The sequence below is a fragment of the Psittacula echo genome, assembly GCF_963264785.1.
Source record: "Psittacula echo genome assembly, chromosome: 3".
NCBI lineage: Eukaryota > Metazoa > Chordata > Aves > Psittaciformes > Psittacidae > Psittacula > Psittacula echo.
The window spans coordinates 52,835,376-52,853,072 of NC_137736.1; the positions used below are offsets into that span (position 1 = coordinate 52,835,376).

Here is a 17,697-nt window from a genome sequence, read left to right on the forward strand (position 1 = left end):
TTCTTTCTCTGATCAGTTTCTGACCAAAATACTAAGTAACCAGGAAAAATGCATTATCACGTATGTACCCAGGAGTTCTTCAGGAGTTCAGGTAAGAAAGTCTTGAGTTATTGGAAAAAAATTCTTACTGAAATAGCTACTATTTTTTGTTTCAGAGGCTGTATCCAGACTTCAACCTTTGAAAGATCTTTGAAAAGGACCTTCAGAAACAGCTTCAGGAACATAAATCATGGGCCAGGAGACAAAAGGTTGTCATGAATCAAAATCTGAGTAACAGGCAGGAAACAAAGAGATAAAACAAACAGTCTGTGACACTATGCAAAAATATTAAGGTACCTTGATGCTACTCTGCATTACATCCCTTGCTATTTTAATATATTTACTTCAGTTTTGGAAGGGAAGTGAGCTGTGGAATTGAAAAGTCCATGTATGACACGTTGATAAAATTCAGAAGAAAAGATAATGGACTTCAAGCTGGATGGAACAGGAAAGAAGATGCAGGTTCAAAATCTATAAAAGTATTTGCAGAACAAACGACCATCAGAATAAAAATTACTTATTCTAAGTATTCTAACTAAGGTCTATGGCCTTAGTTATTCATACCATAACATTCACTGCATACTTAAGAAAAAGGACCTATGCAAAGACTAATGCTTAATGCACATCTGTAATTAGTAAGATACAAAGACAATAGTCAATCTATAGTATCTAATGGATAATATTAACAAGTAAGTATACAAACAGGTAGTGGCAAAACGTGAAAGGCAATACTTGCAAAACCATTTTAAAAGAAAATATTGTGCAATTAGAAAGAGTTCAAGGACAAAAATAATGAAAAATTAGGGACAAAAAAACCCTCATCAGTTAAGACTAAAGAGAGAGACTGGAGAGACAATTCTTTTCTGAATGAGGTATTAAAGAGAAAGAGGCATAATAAAAGTATATAAAAAAAAGGGAAGCTGGGGAAGTTATAATAAGTTTTTCCTCCTTTATCCTATATCAATGAGGAAACAGTATTAAACTTCAAGATGTTCAATTAAATTTGCAACAGCCCCATTTCAAAACAGTAAATGCTCTCATTGACAAATGACTGAGGCTATGCTAAGAATTTAGAAAGACTTGAAGTGGTATTTCATCTTCCTAGCATTTATACAACTAATGCTAAAGTTCTTTGTAGAATCTAAATTGACAGGTTTCACAACTTAAACCAAGGTTATACTATCTGGGATTAGGAAAATATCTTCTTAGGGACCTTCTTTATTTACTACACAGCTCCTGCACCTTCCTCCAAGGAAGTATCCTGGTAATTGCCAGAAAAAGGCCGTTGAAAACATAGGCCATGATTTTGATCCATCACTGCAATATTACTATATAATGTCTTCTGGAAAAGGATATTGAAGAGAGAAACTGTAAATGTAAATGACAGCAAGTAGTTAAACACTATGTTAGCTCGGGTTTCTAATTTCAAGGTCTATACAAATTTATGGTGACTGTTGCACAGTCAGAACCCAGAGTAATAAAACCTTCAAAAGCAATTTCCCCATTCTGCATTCAGTCTTGCAGCATTAGCCTAACTCTCCAAACTCCTCTTGAAATTTATTATTGGTGCTCATTTGGCCAGATATCAAGACAAATTAGTGAGTTTGAATTGTGGAGATTTGTTGAGTTCTCATGTGCAAAAAGATAAGTAGTGGAGGTTGTCTAGCAGAGACAATCTCTGGTAGAAGAAAAAAGGACGCGCATGTCTCACAGCTTTGTAAACTACTTATCAGATGGAGCAAACTCCTAGTGCTTGAAGCACAAGCAGCATAAAGATAGACCTTCAGCTTTTTCTTTTTGACATATTGCTATATCAGTGCCGGAGACCTAGGCCTTCACGGGTCTGATGTCCATTAAATCTTGCAGAGATGTACAGACCTACAGACCTCTAACACTGTTTATTGTACATGACTTTTAATATGGATAAAGTCTTGTTAATTATGCAATTGATTGATCACTTCTACTTCATCCGCTTTGAAGATTTAGTGTGAGGTGTCCCTGCCCATGTCAGGGGGGCTGGAAGTAGATGATCTTTAGGTCCTTTCCAACACTGACTATTCTATGATTCTAAAGATGATCCGTAATATACTTGATAAATTGAGGACGGATATGGAGACGGAAAGAGTGGAAGATAAAGCAGAATTCATTATATTTTTAAAAGTTAGAAGTATATTCAACTTACTTTTGATTTATTTCTATTTTATTAAGAATGTCTCTCATACAATATTTTTTTTATTTCTTATATAGTGATTATTTTCTATTCCATAGTGCAGTAAGTTTGCCAGCATAGCATAGGTGGTAACCACAAACCACACAATTAATATTAAAAATGACTCCCAAATAACCGTATCAAGTCAGATTTTTTTATTAATTCAGATTTATTTCAAATTGCTCTCCATTCTGCAAGTATAAATACAAAATTTTGCAATGCTTGATAGAAAATGCTCCATTCTATCATCAAGTTCCTAAGGAAGACATATTCCCCAGTGTATTTGTCTTTTTTAATTCAGCCTCAACATTTATCCTGTATCTTATGTCTGGCATTCTAGAAGGTAAGTATTTTTCAGAGCTTCTAAAACCCCTCAGGCTGTGCCTACAGCTACAGATATGTAACCATATGGTTTCTTAATTACTTAAATCACTATGTAAAGCCTATGTGCTAACAGTCAAGATACATTTCACTCTGGTGTTAGCTGAAGGGGACCCATCTGATAGTTTGGAACCTGATGACTGGTGTTGCTCATTTTGCTTGTGTAGCATTTCCTTCACACACAGCTCTTTTAAAACATAAGGGTCATTTCTCAGGCAGATACCTATAGACTAAAAACCGTAGAGTCTTCTCATTTGAAAACCTCACTGTATTGTTATTGCTTACTGTATATGTCTATTTTTCTTCCTTTTTGCAGTTTTTCAGATGTTACATAACTAAGAGGAATGGCTGATCCATTGGTGGTTGTGCTGCTATCCAGAGGGACCTTGACAGGCTGGAGAAACGAGCCAAAAGGAACCTCATGAAGTTCAACAAAGAGAAGAGTAGAAAAACTAGCTGAACATAGCCACTTCTTAGTGAAAGAATGAAAATAATTTTATCTCTGGTAAAACAACAAGAATATTCATCACATTTACTTAAAAATAATAAAAACAAGCATTCCTACCCTGTTTCAATGAGATTATAACAACATGTTGACATTCATTTTCCTAATGCTGTGTGTCTACTACTTGCACATTGGAAAACTGTTTTCAGTGGTTTGTCAGAAGGAATAATTTATTTTCTATTTGATAATGTGGTCTATGAGCAGTCTATAACTGAATAATCATAATCTTTGATTATGACCAGTCTGTGACTGAATGTTATAGCCATGCTATGCTACCAAGCAGAATTTTTCCATCTCCACATCCTTCATTCTCTCATTCTATTATCCCTTCTTGTCTGCTTTAAAAAAATAAAAAAGAAAAAGAAAAATGTTGCTGACAATAATTATTTTAATCCCCACGTTGGAACCATGTTCTCAAACATATTCAATGATGTAGTACATTCCTACCGACTGAAGGGAATCACCATGCCAGGGATATAGGAATAGAAAAACTGAGGAACGCTATTTGCTAAGCTGGAATTTTTCTTTTTTACAAATCACCATATTGCAACAAAAGCAGTTCCTTTCACTACTGCTGTGTGATATCACCAGGAGAAAGTACACTACAATAAGGTAGACTCTAAACGCATTTTCAGTCTCCATGGAATAAACAGATTTTTATGTACTAATCTCCTCAAGACCCTCACTAAAAGAATACAACTAAACTCTGTCCTTTTAACTAAAGTCTCTCCATTTCTAAATCAGTCCTCAATTCAGTGTGTTATGCACTACTTTCAAAACTCTCTCAGTATTTTCTGCTTAAAATCTTGTCCTCTTCTGGCTGTTGTTGAACTTGCCCATCCCAAACTCAATCTAGCTCTGAATTTTTTCTTTTTTTAACCTAACGTTCCTTTTCTACTTTTTCTGTAATGAATATAATGGACTCTGTTCTCCCATCTTCTCTGTATCTTCTGTTTCTGTGATCCCACTCACTCCATGATATTTAACTTGTAATTATGATTCCTGGTGGCTCACAAACCACCTTTTTTCCATTCTATTCTGCTATCTGGCCATTATAGTAAGTACTATGAACTGACATCCTTCCAAAGCTATATTTCTGCCCAGTTCAGGAGTATATTTGCTAGTGTTGAAACTCCACAAAGCTCTGGCTGAGTATGTACTCTGGCTGAGCTGCTGTATTTGACAAGTAAATCCCTTATATTTACTACCTACGTTTGAAATTTGGAATGACAGTCAGGAGAAGTTTACTATGAGGGAATCAAGTTTTGACCTTGGCCGTAGAGTAGGTTAAAGTTTTGGAGTGAAAACAAGGAGATTATAGTTTCTGACAGAGATTTTAAGAATCACCAGAGAAAGTTCACCTTTATATATGCCATTGTATCCTCCATGTACTTCTCCAGAACTGGAGATTTCTTCCACATGAGCCCCTTGGTCAGACGTAAAGTATACGAGAGTTTTATCACTCAGATTATATTTGTCCAGCACATCCAGAATCTGCCCTAGAAAAAAAAAAAAAAAGAAAAAAAAAGAGAGAGAACAGCTTTAATGTCTTTAACTGGCTTTTTCATTAGCCTTGGCACATACAAATATTTTTGTCCTTATGCCTTTTTAACATCACTTTCCATATAAATATTATTATATGTAGCGATTGGCCTCATGCAGCATACAGTAGGGGACAACTGCAGAAACCTTGCTGCAATCAGGACCATGGTTCGATCGCTGCAGGTTTACTTGAAGCATAAAATAAGAGGATTTGAGCACATCAGAGAAAAAGGCTAATCCACAGGGAGCCAGTGACCTTTGGAAGCAGTTGCTCTCAACCAAGGAAATCCCTCAGCAAGAAGATTCAAACCACTCAGGATATCTGAGATCTCGGCATGCAGAATAGAGCTAATAGTTAGGGGATAAAGCTTTGCCACTTAGCAACCTATAGAGGCAGCATGGCAAAAATCTCAGTGTGAATGTTAGAATAAGACATTCTAAGAAAAAAAGGAAGTTAATGTATGGAGTACTTCTGAAGGCCCCATGTTTTGTTATCAAACCTACTAATTAGTCCCTAATTTCTCATGATATAAGAATAAACATCAACTAAACTCAAAATGTGCAAATTAATACATACACATGCACCTTTTAAAAGAGGAATCTACATGGATGTGTTCTGTAACTCTAAGCTATATGGGCTTATGCTACTTTTTCACAAAGGACTCCTCATACTGGCACTGTAGACAGCCTTGCAGGACACATAAATTACATTCAAACCTATTTAGATTGAGTTCTTTAAAGAGGGTTTCTGCATGAAGGAGAATGAAACTGCTCTTTGTAACTTGTTCCAGTGAATTTCATATGGAATTTAAAATTATTGGTCCTGGAAAATGACCAAAGTTTAAGAATATACTTCTTCACATCAGCCTGCAAATGAGCTTTAACCTTGTCCTTTAGGGATCTTAGAGCATATAAAGATAATTCTGTCTTCACAACCATTTTATCTTTACTCTTTTTACTTAAACATCCAAGACCGGTCCAATTTCAGTGTTAATTTTGATTTGCTCACCTGTCAACTAAGAATTAATTCATCAGCTGATGCCCAATTATTGTGTCAAGGAGGCTGAGAAAAGAACTTTGAAATACGGAGTCTTCTTTAAAGATTTTCAGATCACATTTCTGTTGCTATACTCTTTCTTTCTGGATAAGGAGTAGTTACCTTACCTTATTGCTACTATTTCTACATGTCTTTTAATGTTATAGCATTCTAAAACTGCCTTTTTAAAAAGGCTGACTGTTGTCATTTCTCATCAGCTCAATTGACTGGGTGATGAATAAAGGAACATCAGCAGTTAAGAAAGCGATACCTGTTAGTCTTGTTTGTAAACTAAGAGCAAAGAAGAAATGTAAGAGTTTGTTTATGTAAATTTTGAAACCTTGTGGGAGTTGAAATTTCCCAACAGAGCTGAGAAAAATCTGTTACAAAGGCTGACGTTTTAAAGTTGGTGGGTTGAGGGAAAATCATGCAGATCCATCTGACAAGCCACTCGCTTGCTGCAGTAGGTGGACTTAGTGCCAGAAAAGAAAAAGGCAATTTCCAGTCGGCCTCTGAGGTTGTCTAGAGAATGTACTTGCTAAGTAAGTATAATATCCTTTGGAAAAGCTGCAATGATTGTAGAAAAGTAGAGTATGTAGATAAATTAGGGCATTATGTGTGGATATTCAACCACATGACCTCCTGAATTCCCTTTCAACAACTAACAATCTATGATTTTATGATTCTATGATTATAATAATAAATGGGATTGCACAAATAAATATATGTGTAATGGCAGGCACAAATGTATTTTTATTTACATGCAGTTTTTCTCGATGAAATGGGATTTTACAATTCACCTTGTATATAAAACTAAATTAAAATAAAATGAGAATTCCACTCAGTACATCACATTAAAGAATCTCTGGTGATCAGAGACATCTGCTGTCATTCAATAATGGATATTTTGATTTCCTAATCATTTGGGGAAAAATGAAAAGCAATGAAAAATGTCTCAGTATCACAAATAATTAAATAAAGCAGTCATCATTATAATTACTTTTTTTTTTTCTCTTGAAGCAAGGTTGATTAGCTTGACTTGAACTGAAAAAAAGATAAATTCTGGCACTCGAATGTTACCATTTCAGAAAAAAAACCCAAGAAAACAAACAAACAAACAAACAAACCCCACCAAACCACTCAAAAAAAACCCAACCAACAAACAAAACCAATAAAATGCACAGAAAGTCTCATCCAAAGCTTGTCTAATTCAGTGGTAAAACTTTCATTTTCTTCATCTGGATTTTTAAACACAAAAAAGATTGGTTACATTAGCATCAATTAACAAATGCTAAAATGACAGTTTATTTTAGCAACAACATTTTGCAGTACAGATGGACTAATAGTTGTAATTCAAACGACACTATTGTCAGAGAACGAGGATAACAAATGCACTCACAGAAATGAAGCAAAACTTTCATTTTTATTTTTATCTCGAACACTGCCACCTTCTAGAATGAAAAGTATAAATAAACAATATAGTGTGTACTACTGAGAGATAAGCCCCGTGAAAGTGCATTTGAATGATGTGGCCACTGTTAACACAAACAACACAGTCACTTATTGGCATTTCTAAATGGTAACCAATACAGAAGAAAAAATGCAAAGAATGTATTATGGACCTCTGTGAACAATTACCTTTCACATGCAATATTACATCGATTTTGGAAGCAAATACTACAAAGTAGGCAAAATACATCCTCTACTGTTTTCTTATAACAATTTAACTTCTTTAACTCTCCACTTTCATTATTTCTGTAGATTTTACAGAGACTTTAGGATTAAGTTAAAAACAATAATGTGTTTACAAATGTGTTAGTGATTTGGAAAACTGTCCAAAGGTTTAATCAAGCAAGCGTATGAGCAAATGTATTCAATTCATAAATTAGTTTACTGCCATTTGAAGTCAATAGGACAGAAATGTTATTTGTGTTAATTTGAAATAATTCAGTCTTCTAAAATTATGAATTAAAAAGCCCAGAATACAGAAGACCTCTGTGTAGGACAAAACATTGAGGAAAGCTTTAAAGTAGTTTGCCAGATTTGCAGATGGAATTGGATTCAGAAGGAGGCTTAAGGATCTGTCTCAGAACAAGACAGTTGATGATAAAGGGAATTCCTGTAAATACAACATTTCTTCCCCACTCGAACAGTCTGCCTTGGTGAGGCCGCATCTGGAATATTGTGTCCAGTTCTGGGACCCTCAGTTCAAGAGGGACAGGGAACTGCTGGAGAGAGTCCAGCGCAGAGCCACAAAGATGATTAGGGGAGTGGAACATCTCCCTTATGAGGAGAGGCTGAGGGAGCTGGGTCTCTTTAGCTTGGAGAAGAGGAGACTGAGGGGTGACCTCATCAATGTTTACAAATATGTAAAGGCTGAGTGTCAGGATGATGGAGCTAGGCTTTTCTCAGTGATGTCCAGTGATAGGAAAAGGGGTAATGGGTGTAAACTGGAGCATAAGAGGTTCCATGTGAACATCAGGAAAAACTTCTTTACTGTGAGAGTGACAGAGCACTGGAACAGGTTGCCCAGGGGGGTTGTGGAGTCTCCTGCGTTGGAGATATTCAAGGCCTGGCTGGACAAGTTCCTGTGTGATGTACTCTAGGTTACCCTGCTCTTGCAGGGGGGTTGGACTAGATGATCTTTTGAGGTCCCTTCCAACCCTCTGTGATTCTGTGATTTAAAACCCTCTGTTTCATCCAGAAGCTTCCAGTAATCTTGAGACAATTACTGGGTGAAGAGTGATCTGGGAACATCTGCCATCACATCTCTACCTAGAAGCGGCAGTTCGTTGTGGGTTTTGTTACTGTTGTTTGGTTTTCTTTAATTATTTTTATTTGTGTTTTCAGAATTCCCTACTGATACTAATGTTTGGCTTTGAGTAGAATCATTAATCAGAATCACAACTAACGTAATCAGCTGAAGGGGGCCACCTTTGTGAGTGGCAACCCAGGAGTACTATCAGTACATGCATAAACTCCTACAAATTAACCCTACATGCATAAGTATCTGGAAGCCGATATTTCTCCCTGAAAAGATGCTGAAGCTGTTCAACTATATAACCACTATACAGTAAACCTTTTGGGACACTCTTCCTCCTACAGGATTTAATGAAGGTAATTCCACAGTTCATCATCTCTTTAGGGATCAAAGGCTAAGATTTTCACCTTATAAAAACTTAATGTTGCAACTTCTGCACACCGTCATGCAGAAGCTAACAATCATTTTAATCTCTATGCTGATTTTGCATGATGGAAAAAGATACTTCACTCTTTAATGCACTGATCTGATTACAAAATACACTGACTAAAACCTTTGTATAAAAACAAGCTTAGTAACTAAGACCAAGACATCCCTATCTTAATTTTAGGGTTTTTTACATTTCAGGTTATAAATATGCAAATGTTTCTGTGGTATGCTCAGAGCCATCAAGTTTCCCCTTGATAAATATGCAAATCAGTTTGTCTCTGCAGAGAGGAAGTAATTATCACTTTCAGACCTAGTCATTGAGCTCAACACTTGAGGTAAAGATGGAAAATAATAAAACCATTGACAGTAACACAAGAAGTGGCTGCACATATGGTGAATAGTACATAAACTCTGCATGCAACTTGTTTAACATTCAGAGCTAGAACACAACTACCGGAAAGTGGAAATTCTGGGGTGAAGCAATAGGTTGATGTTACAGCACATTATCTGGAAGATGAGCGATTCTGCATACAGGAAGTATTAGTATATGAACATCAAAGGTGAGGGGAATACTAGTTAGTATAACTGTTTGTACTAGAACAGAAAACAAATGCATAACTAATTACAAAATGTACAATAATTCCTGCAGGAAGAAAGTGGAGTGTAGATTCAGTGGAAAGTCTTGAATCAGTCTTATTGTGCTACTATTATTTTTAAAGTTATGCGATGGAATCAGCCCATACAAAGAAGTCTTCTCCAAAGTACAAAACTGGAGTTTCAAATGTGCTCAGTTCTTCCTATGACATGTTAGTGGGATCTTTGGTGTCAACAGGATATTCTGCCAAACAAGTAATACCTGTTTCTGAAAAAAGCACATCTATACTGGTTTTTTAATTTAGATCAGGAGTGCATATTTACAGTAAATCCAGTCAGGGACAGTTAATATATTTTTATTTGCATAGCAAAGCCCTCTTGGATTTCGCGACCTGGATTCCTTTCAAATTAAACTAAACTCGAGGATGGACTCCAGGCATGCACCTAAGGCACTCACACTGCTGATGGGCATTTGGTCTACAGGACCACAGTAGAGCTGGTCTGAAGTGGATTTCCCATCTCTGCTAATGTGCTGACAGTCTCTCTCCAGCTTTGAATAGTTCAGACCTGCCACTGTTGGAAGTTCAAAACATGGCAGGACTGATGAATCCTACACTGAAACTCTGGTGCTTGCACAATCAAGCTCCACTTGTGCACATTGTAGATAGATAGGGGTTGGGATCTACAAACAGTGTACCCATCTCCATATGATATAGTTACTATAAAGATTTTTTAAGATCAGTAAAGTAAAAGAAGCATTTTCATACACAGCTCATCTATCTTAAGATGAATGAATTTGGCCCCAAGAAATCTGAATTCTTTTCACAATAAAGTGAGACAATTGCCTTAGATTTACCTACCTACCATTACCATGCAAATTATGCGATTGCTAGCTCCAGATAGATCTGCAGAACATCAAACATCTAGGATTCCCCTAGACTCAGGGTTAGGCAACTAAAATCAGTGCTTGGAGAAGGGCAGTCTTTTTAAAAAAAGCAGAGCAACTGTGGTGTGGGGTCAGCTAAGCTATCCTTGTGAATTTGCTTTCTGTTTGGCTTTGGATTGCCTTCTAACTGTAAACTTGTAATTGACTTATGACTGTTTATACAGTCTTATAAGTATAATGTGTCTTTCAGACCTCAGGATAAATTTTCAGCATAGTGCACAGCAGATTAGTATGCACTGCTTAGCAGCTATGAATAAATCAAACAAATTTTGACTTGTAATTATGTGTAAGTTTTTCCTAGAGATAAGTACCACATCTCTTATTTTTCTTATTCATATAGGGTTCAATTTAGTTTGTAAATGTTAAAGTTGAAATGATACTTTAGATATTTATAAATACATGCAGATAATGAAGCACAGAGCTATGATGTGATTAGGAAAGTTGTGAAGACCTGTAGGTATAGCTGCAATATAGACAATGCAGGATGGAAAAGTTTCTCATATTTACATCAATATTACAACACTAATGATAGAACATTAAAGGTCAAAATATAACTATTCAGTGGCTATCTCCTTATTAGTATTTAAATTAGCTAACAAATTTATTGCTTGAAATTCACTTTTAGACCTTACATCTGTTGAACATAAGGCTATGTATTTCTAATGGAAACCTTAATTTTTAGCCTGCTTAAAATTCTAAAATATGAGAGATGCATTTTAGAAGGGTCCATTGCATTTGCATTTTGCATGACAGCTGTGATAACTTTTTGAGGAAATTTGCATCTTCATTTTGCACACATCTGAGAATAAGATGCCATTTCACACATATAACTAAGATGCATAATGAAAATCACACAGTCTAGTTCCCCACTTTGAGGTATCCCATGTTTTCTTTCAAATTTTGGAAGGGATTTCTCTAGGTAGGACCTAGACAAACTGTAAAGACAACCAAAGGATGCTGTTCATTTTTGAATTAGACTGTCAGGTGAAGTTAAGGCTTCAGCTATTTGACCATTCCAATATAAGCTGATGGTGATTGATTCAATAATTATGGGGTGATAAAAGAAACCCTTCTCCATATCTTCAAAGGTTTAAACATCTATTAATGTCAGACTCAGTTTTTAACTGAATATGCATATGCTTTTAGATCCAGATGTATAATGCCAACTTTTTGCCAGATTAAAGTATGAAGAATTATGAAGAATTTAAAAAAGGGCAAGTGATTTAACCCCACTTTTTAATCCTCTGCACTTTTCTGAAAATTATAAAGTATTTGTCAGTGTGTTTGTTCCATTTTTATAATTTTTGTTAAATAAAATTGGAACTGTGATAAAATTGATTGACATTAGAGCCTAAGCATTTCTTGTCTTTCAGCAGCCAAACCTTGTAAACTTTGCTGAATTTGGGAGTAGGTTTTAAAAATTTGGTATAATCATATACCATAAAGTTAAGAGGACTGTTATGAAGATCAAATTAATAGTCCTCATGAAATCTTAATTATTTTAGTTTCCTGGTTTTCTGGTTTGAATTGTATAAAGCTAATCTTACATGAAAGTAGCTGTGCATTAACTCACCCCAAAACACAAGATGCCTCTTTCTTAGCCTGGACAGGACCATTACCATTCACACTTACTAATGTAATCTACTTCTCTAATTGTTTTGGGGCAACTCAGTGGCTTTTGTGCCTAAGACACTTGAAGCCTACTGTGCAATCACCATCTCCAAACCATGCTACCTGTGAATGATTCTCTGTATAGACACTGTTAATACCAATAAGAAGGCAAGCTTGACTGATAATTGTCCTCAAGGGAGTTTTCCGCTAATGAATGCAAACTCCAATCTGCCTTGTCTAGATGACATTCTAAATTAAGTAAAAAAACCCAAACAGATTGAAGGTCACAGATCTTCCTTTATGATTCAGGTTTTGCTGTTTGGGGTTTTTTTCAGTTCTCCTTCTTTCATTTTTTTTTTCTGTTCCCAGTATATGTGTGTGTGAGTTCAATATGACAGTATCTGTGTTTATTTAAATTCCAGAGGATCCCTTCAGAAGGGAAGGCAAATATTTTTTCAGGTCATTCTCACTGATCATAGATGATTAGTTGAAAAGATTGCTCACTACCTTATAAAATGGGACTTTGATTCCTTAATTCATCTAAAGGCTCTTGTAAAAGTACTCCCAGCCTATTCAGGAAGAGCTTTTGTTGAAGTTTCAGAGTAGTATTCAGTAGCAGAGCAATAAAAATAAAACAAAACAAAACAAAATAAAAAAAAAAAAATCTGCCTTTTTCTGGTCCAAGGCCTGCAGAAAGAAACATGTCACTCACTTTAAATTAGTTTGACAATACTTGAGTTATTTTCTTATACCTTAGGCCAAGATGCATTTGATGCCCCAAAACATGGTAGGCGCATAAAATCATGGAGGGCCCTGAAATCATCAGGCCATTTCTTTTTTTTTCTCGCTTTTTCTCTACCTAATTCTTACTCATGAATAAATATGTGATGTGAAATTACTAATATTGTTATTAATCTATCTTTATAGAGGTTCAACAATATGAACGTTATGTCTTATTCAGTTTGTAAAATGGAGTTATAAAAATAGACCTATGTGACTTTCCTGTGTGAAGACAAGACAGATTTCTGGAAAGGCTCTGCTTTGCATACAAGGATCACAGTAAGATGTGGGGTTTAAGGTAAGTCTGAAGGATAAATATGAGATAAGGAAGGATCATTCACATAGCAACACCACAGATCAGCTGAAATACTAACATAGATACATGAACAAATTAATCTAACTGTAAATATATAGCATTTGGGGAAGAGAGGAGTTATTGCTAAGGTAAACTTTCCTAAGCACAGATGGCAAATAACTACTAGAATGCTCCAGACAGCAAGTTTCTTACTTTTAGGAATATATAGATAAATAGGCAGGGACATGGTTAGCTCTTTCTGAACCCATAACCATGATCCTTAAGTATCACATACAGACAAAAGTAAGTATAGAACAGCAAATAGATTTTTGCTCTCAAAGGCACTGGGAAAGCATGGCTAGCTATACTCAGCCACTGACTATATCATTACTGAGATTAAATAAGTAGGAAAACAGCAAGATAGAGCATTTGCATACATTTCCTGATTGTGTATATTATTACATAGTGTCTCCTATTTAAAACAATTATTTTCTACTATCTTACTGTGTATTCCTAAAGGTAACATAGACCAACGAAGTAATTAAATGCCACATCAGAAAATAAGTTTGTATTCTGAGAGAGAAATGTGGTATTACTCTTTAGCACCTTTTTGCCAAGAAAATCCTCAAAGCTGTCTTTAACTCAGCCATCTACTTTTATGAGCAGGGGGCTACTGCAACAACTACTTGATCAACTACAGCAAAATCACATGTAAGCTAAGTGTGAATAGACTGAGAAATTTGGGATATGGGGCTTGACTACCTCAGCTCTATAGGTAAGAATATTTAGGTTATATCCCATATAAATCTTTTAGGGATTCTTTTAAGGACAACTGCCAATTTTGTGCCTTATTAAAATAAGACTGTAACAAAAGCCATTATGGCAGCACTTTGCCCATAACACTGGGCTAAGATGTTCAAACTTCACCCTGTAGGATGTGCCGTGTTTGATACAAAGGAACTTACATCACTTTGTCCTGAAGCTGGGTTGGAAGGGGCCTTCAAAGATCATCTAGTCCAAACCCCTGACATGGGAAGGTACATATGTTACTACTACCTGGTCCAGTGTCTCACCACACTCACAGAAAATAATTTCTTCCTAGTATCACACTGTAATTTTTTTTATTTTTTTTTTTTTTTCATTATGTCCTATCTAAACCTACCCTGTTGCTGTTTAAAAGTGTTGCTCCTGGTCCTGTCAATACAGGCCCTGATAACAAGTATCATTCTGTCTTCCTTATAATACCCCTTCATATATTGTAAGGCAGAAATAAAGTGTCCCTGGAGCCTTCTCTTCCCCAGGCTAAACAGCTCCAGCTCTCTCAGCCTGTCTTCATAGGGGAGGTGCTCCAGCCCTCTGATCATCCTCATGGCCCTCCCCTGGAACTCATTCCAACAGTCCACATCCCTCTTACGTTGGGCCCCCCAGAGCTGGATGCAGTACTGCAGGTGGGGTCTCACTAGAACAGAGTAGAGGGGCAGGATCATCTCCCTCAACCTATAGGACATGCTCCTTTTGATGTAGCCCAGGGTACAGTGGGTTTTTTTCTGGGCTGCAAGTGCACATTGCCAGGTCATGTCCAGTTTTCATACACTGAACTGAACAGATAAATTATACCTGTTCCAATCATAAATAAAGAAAAAAAATATTCATGTATTATTTGTTTAATGTGTGCTTTGCTGTTTTGCGGTACAATAATCAGCTGTACTCTAGACTAGAAGCACTTTGATGCCTTTCACATAGCCATGTTCTATACACACGGCTATACTTTTCACACTGCCAAAAACATTATCTTCCATGACTTTGGTAGAAATGCTGAGACATCCTGAGCTACTCATTTATTTCAAACATCTGGCATTAAGTTATCTTTGGGTTTGTAGGAATATAAAATGCATATTACTTTTCAGGGGCGGACCATTCTTTTCTTTAAGTTTAAAGCACATTTACATTGTATTATTTCTTGTTTGCCTGCTTTGTTTTTAAATTCAGTCTGATTCAGAAGTGCATGTAGAATCTATTTCTAAGCCATTAATATCTCATCCACTGAAATACAAAAGCCTGAAAAGCCTAAAACCTTTATCCTTTTAACACAGAAATTGCAGTAGTGCTTTAAAAGCATGTAAACTGAAGCACACAAAGGGCGAAGTTAATCACACGTAATTTTAGGCAAACTAAGTGTGACATGAGTCCATCTAGTAGTTTGCTAAAAGGGTACTTGCTGAAAAAGGAAGATGCTTGTCCTGTTTCTCCTCCTTTGTGCTTTGCGTGGAAGCTGGCTAGGAAAAAGAAGGGAAGGGAGCAAAAAGGTACACTGCCTCTCTTCTTGTGGTAGCAGCAAGCTGCAAGATAGACTGAAGCTGTGCAATTTAACTTCATGGTGGTCTAAGATAGGGCTTTTATTATCCTAGAGCCTCTCTTTCATCATCTCAGTCAAGCAACTCAGCCCTTGGGGGTCATGTGCTCCTTTGGATATTGACCTTAGTACTGTAACCTAGAATCTGTCGGGTGTTCTCAGGGTTACTACAATGTGCTCTTTCTGAGGAAATGTTACAATGAAACTTCCAGGGGTGGGAGACGGAATGATTTAAAAAGAGGTAAGCCAAGAGAAAACAAAAAAGAAAATACTCAAAATAGTAACAAATACCCTGAGTACACTAAATAAAGTACGGGGGGGAAAAAAAAAAAAAAAGAAAAAAAGACAGTAACATTAAAAAAATAATAACAGGTAGGAAAGCGTAGTGAAGATTCAGTATCAGTTTTTATGAAACAGCACCCTAAACTGAAACAAAATTGGCATATTTTACAACCAAGTAGTGAGGAAAAAAGCTGGAGAAGCGCAAAGTTATAGCTTTACCAGACTGCCTTTCACTAATCACAGCATCCTTATTCCAGTACTTTCCCTAACCTTAAAAACTTTGTTATTTTTCTCATTATTATACTTCATTATTACACAGAAAATGATAAAGAGTTTTCTGTAATGCAAAATACAGAACTGATTTCTAGAGGAATAATGATCTTTGGTAATATTACCAGCCTGCATATTATATAGTGAAGTCGTTTCGGCAGTCAGACACACCACTGAAAAAACCCCAGCCACAGCCAATAAAAAGGCAGTTCTACCAACCTCATCAATAAGAACTTATTACCACACGGAATTTGAGCCTTGTGATTCAGCAGAGTGAAATTTCTGCATGGCGATTCATTAATAGGAACCAGCCTGGCACTGAACAATAGTTTACAGCATAATCAATATTGTCATAAGCTTTATTGTATGATTACTGTTTTCACTGAGAATTAGTTCCCCTCTTTTTAATAGTATGGTCTCAAAAAAATTAATGTACATTTCAGAAGAAGCATGAAAATGTTTCATGTCTCTCTCCAAGAAACAGCAGGGATGATTTAAAAAGGACTCCTAGGATTCTCAGTATCATCATTGAAACTGAAATGCACTTGGTCAATTTTAGGGTTTTTCTATAGTTAAAAGAGATGCAGGCAACTATGAACAAATGGCAAAAGGCTGGAAGACATTCCTGAATCATCACAGAAACTGTTCATATCATTATGCTTCATGTGTTGGTGAAGACCAGAAGACAACTGGAGTTCCTGAGCCTAGGTGCACATTCTAACCATTTCCAAACTCCAACATGGATCAAGACCTGGAAAGATAAATGGCTTGCTTTCCCCTCTTCTCTACCTGCATTCCAGCTGAATTAAAGCCCTAACACTTTAGTATAGGTCCAGAGATGGATTAGTGGGTGACTGGCAGCAAAGCTATACCTCAGTAGGTAAATCTGAACATCATCTCTGTGTCTTAGTTTCTCATCCTGGAAACCAATTAATGAGATTCCCCTGCCTCACAGAAACTTTGTGAAAGTGCTTATTTGCGAATATGTTATATAGTGTAGTGAAGAAATGCCACAGAAAAGATGAGTGGTGTCAAATAAATCTGTCTTCAACATTGAACTTCAATAGCTTGTGTTAAATAAAACATGAGAATTCATATTTAACAATGAGGAATACACCTACTGTTGAGTAGCTGCTAATTAAGAAGGCATTCTGTGATGACGAGACACAGTTCCAATGGGAAAAGAAATGCCATGTACACATACACTTAAAAGCTGTACCATAAAACACAAACATAGGAAGGCTGATTTCTCCTGTCTTAGAGTACCTGACTTCATAGTCTTAAAATGCTCACTGTATCTTCTGTGTGTTTGTAGGAATTCATAGACTGTATCAGTTATACTAAGGTACTGGGTTATCCACTACAAAACCATCTGAAGGTACAAGGAAGGGGGGTGGGAGGGAAGGTTTAAATATCTTTAGTTCATCTACTCTTCTGTTTAATCTTCTTTCATACGGATGTAACTTCTACCAGTAACATCCCTCACCTATTAGCTCAGTTGCATCCTTTATTAAAACCATGATTACAAGCTCTATAAATACCTAGACAGATACTGCTTTCAGAGTCCAAGTGTTGAAGAAAAAGGATGGCAAATTCATGTTCATAAGACAGTGATGAAGGTTTCAGGTTCACAACAGGGACACTTTGGCCAAAGAGAGCAAAGT

The 17,697-nt window shown here is 36.3% G+C and overlaps 1 protein-coding gene across 1 annotated transcript in view; it reads right to left on the reverse strand.

The window, feature by feature from the left end:
• STS (steroid sulfatase) overlaps positions 1-17,697 on the reverse strand; it is a gene marked incomplete at its 3' end in the record, with an annotated part of 86,660 nt that overhangs the window by 35,913 nt on the left and 33,050 nt on the right. The window contains exon 7 of the mRNA XM_080612224.1: positions 4,496-4,633. Coding sequence (XP_080468350.1) covers positions 4,496-4,633 — 138 coding nt within the window. The remainder of the gene's footprint in view (positions 1-4,495; positions 4,634-17,697) is intronic.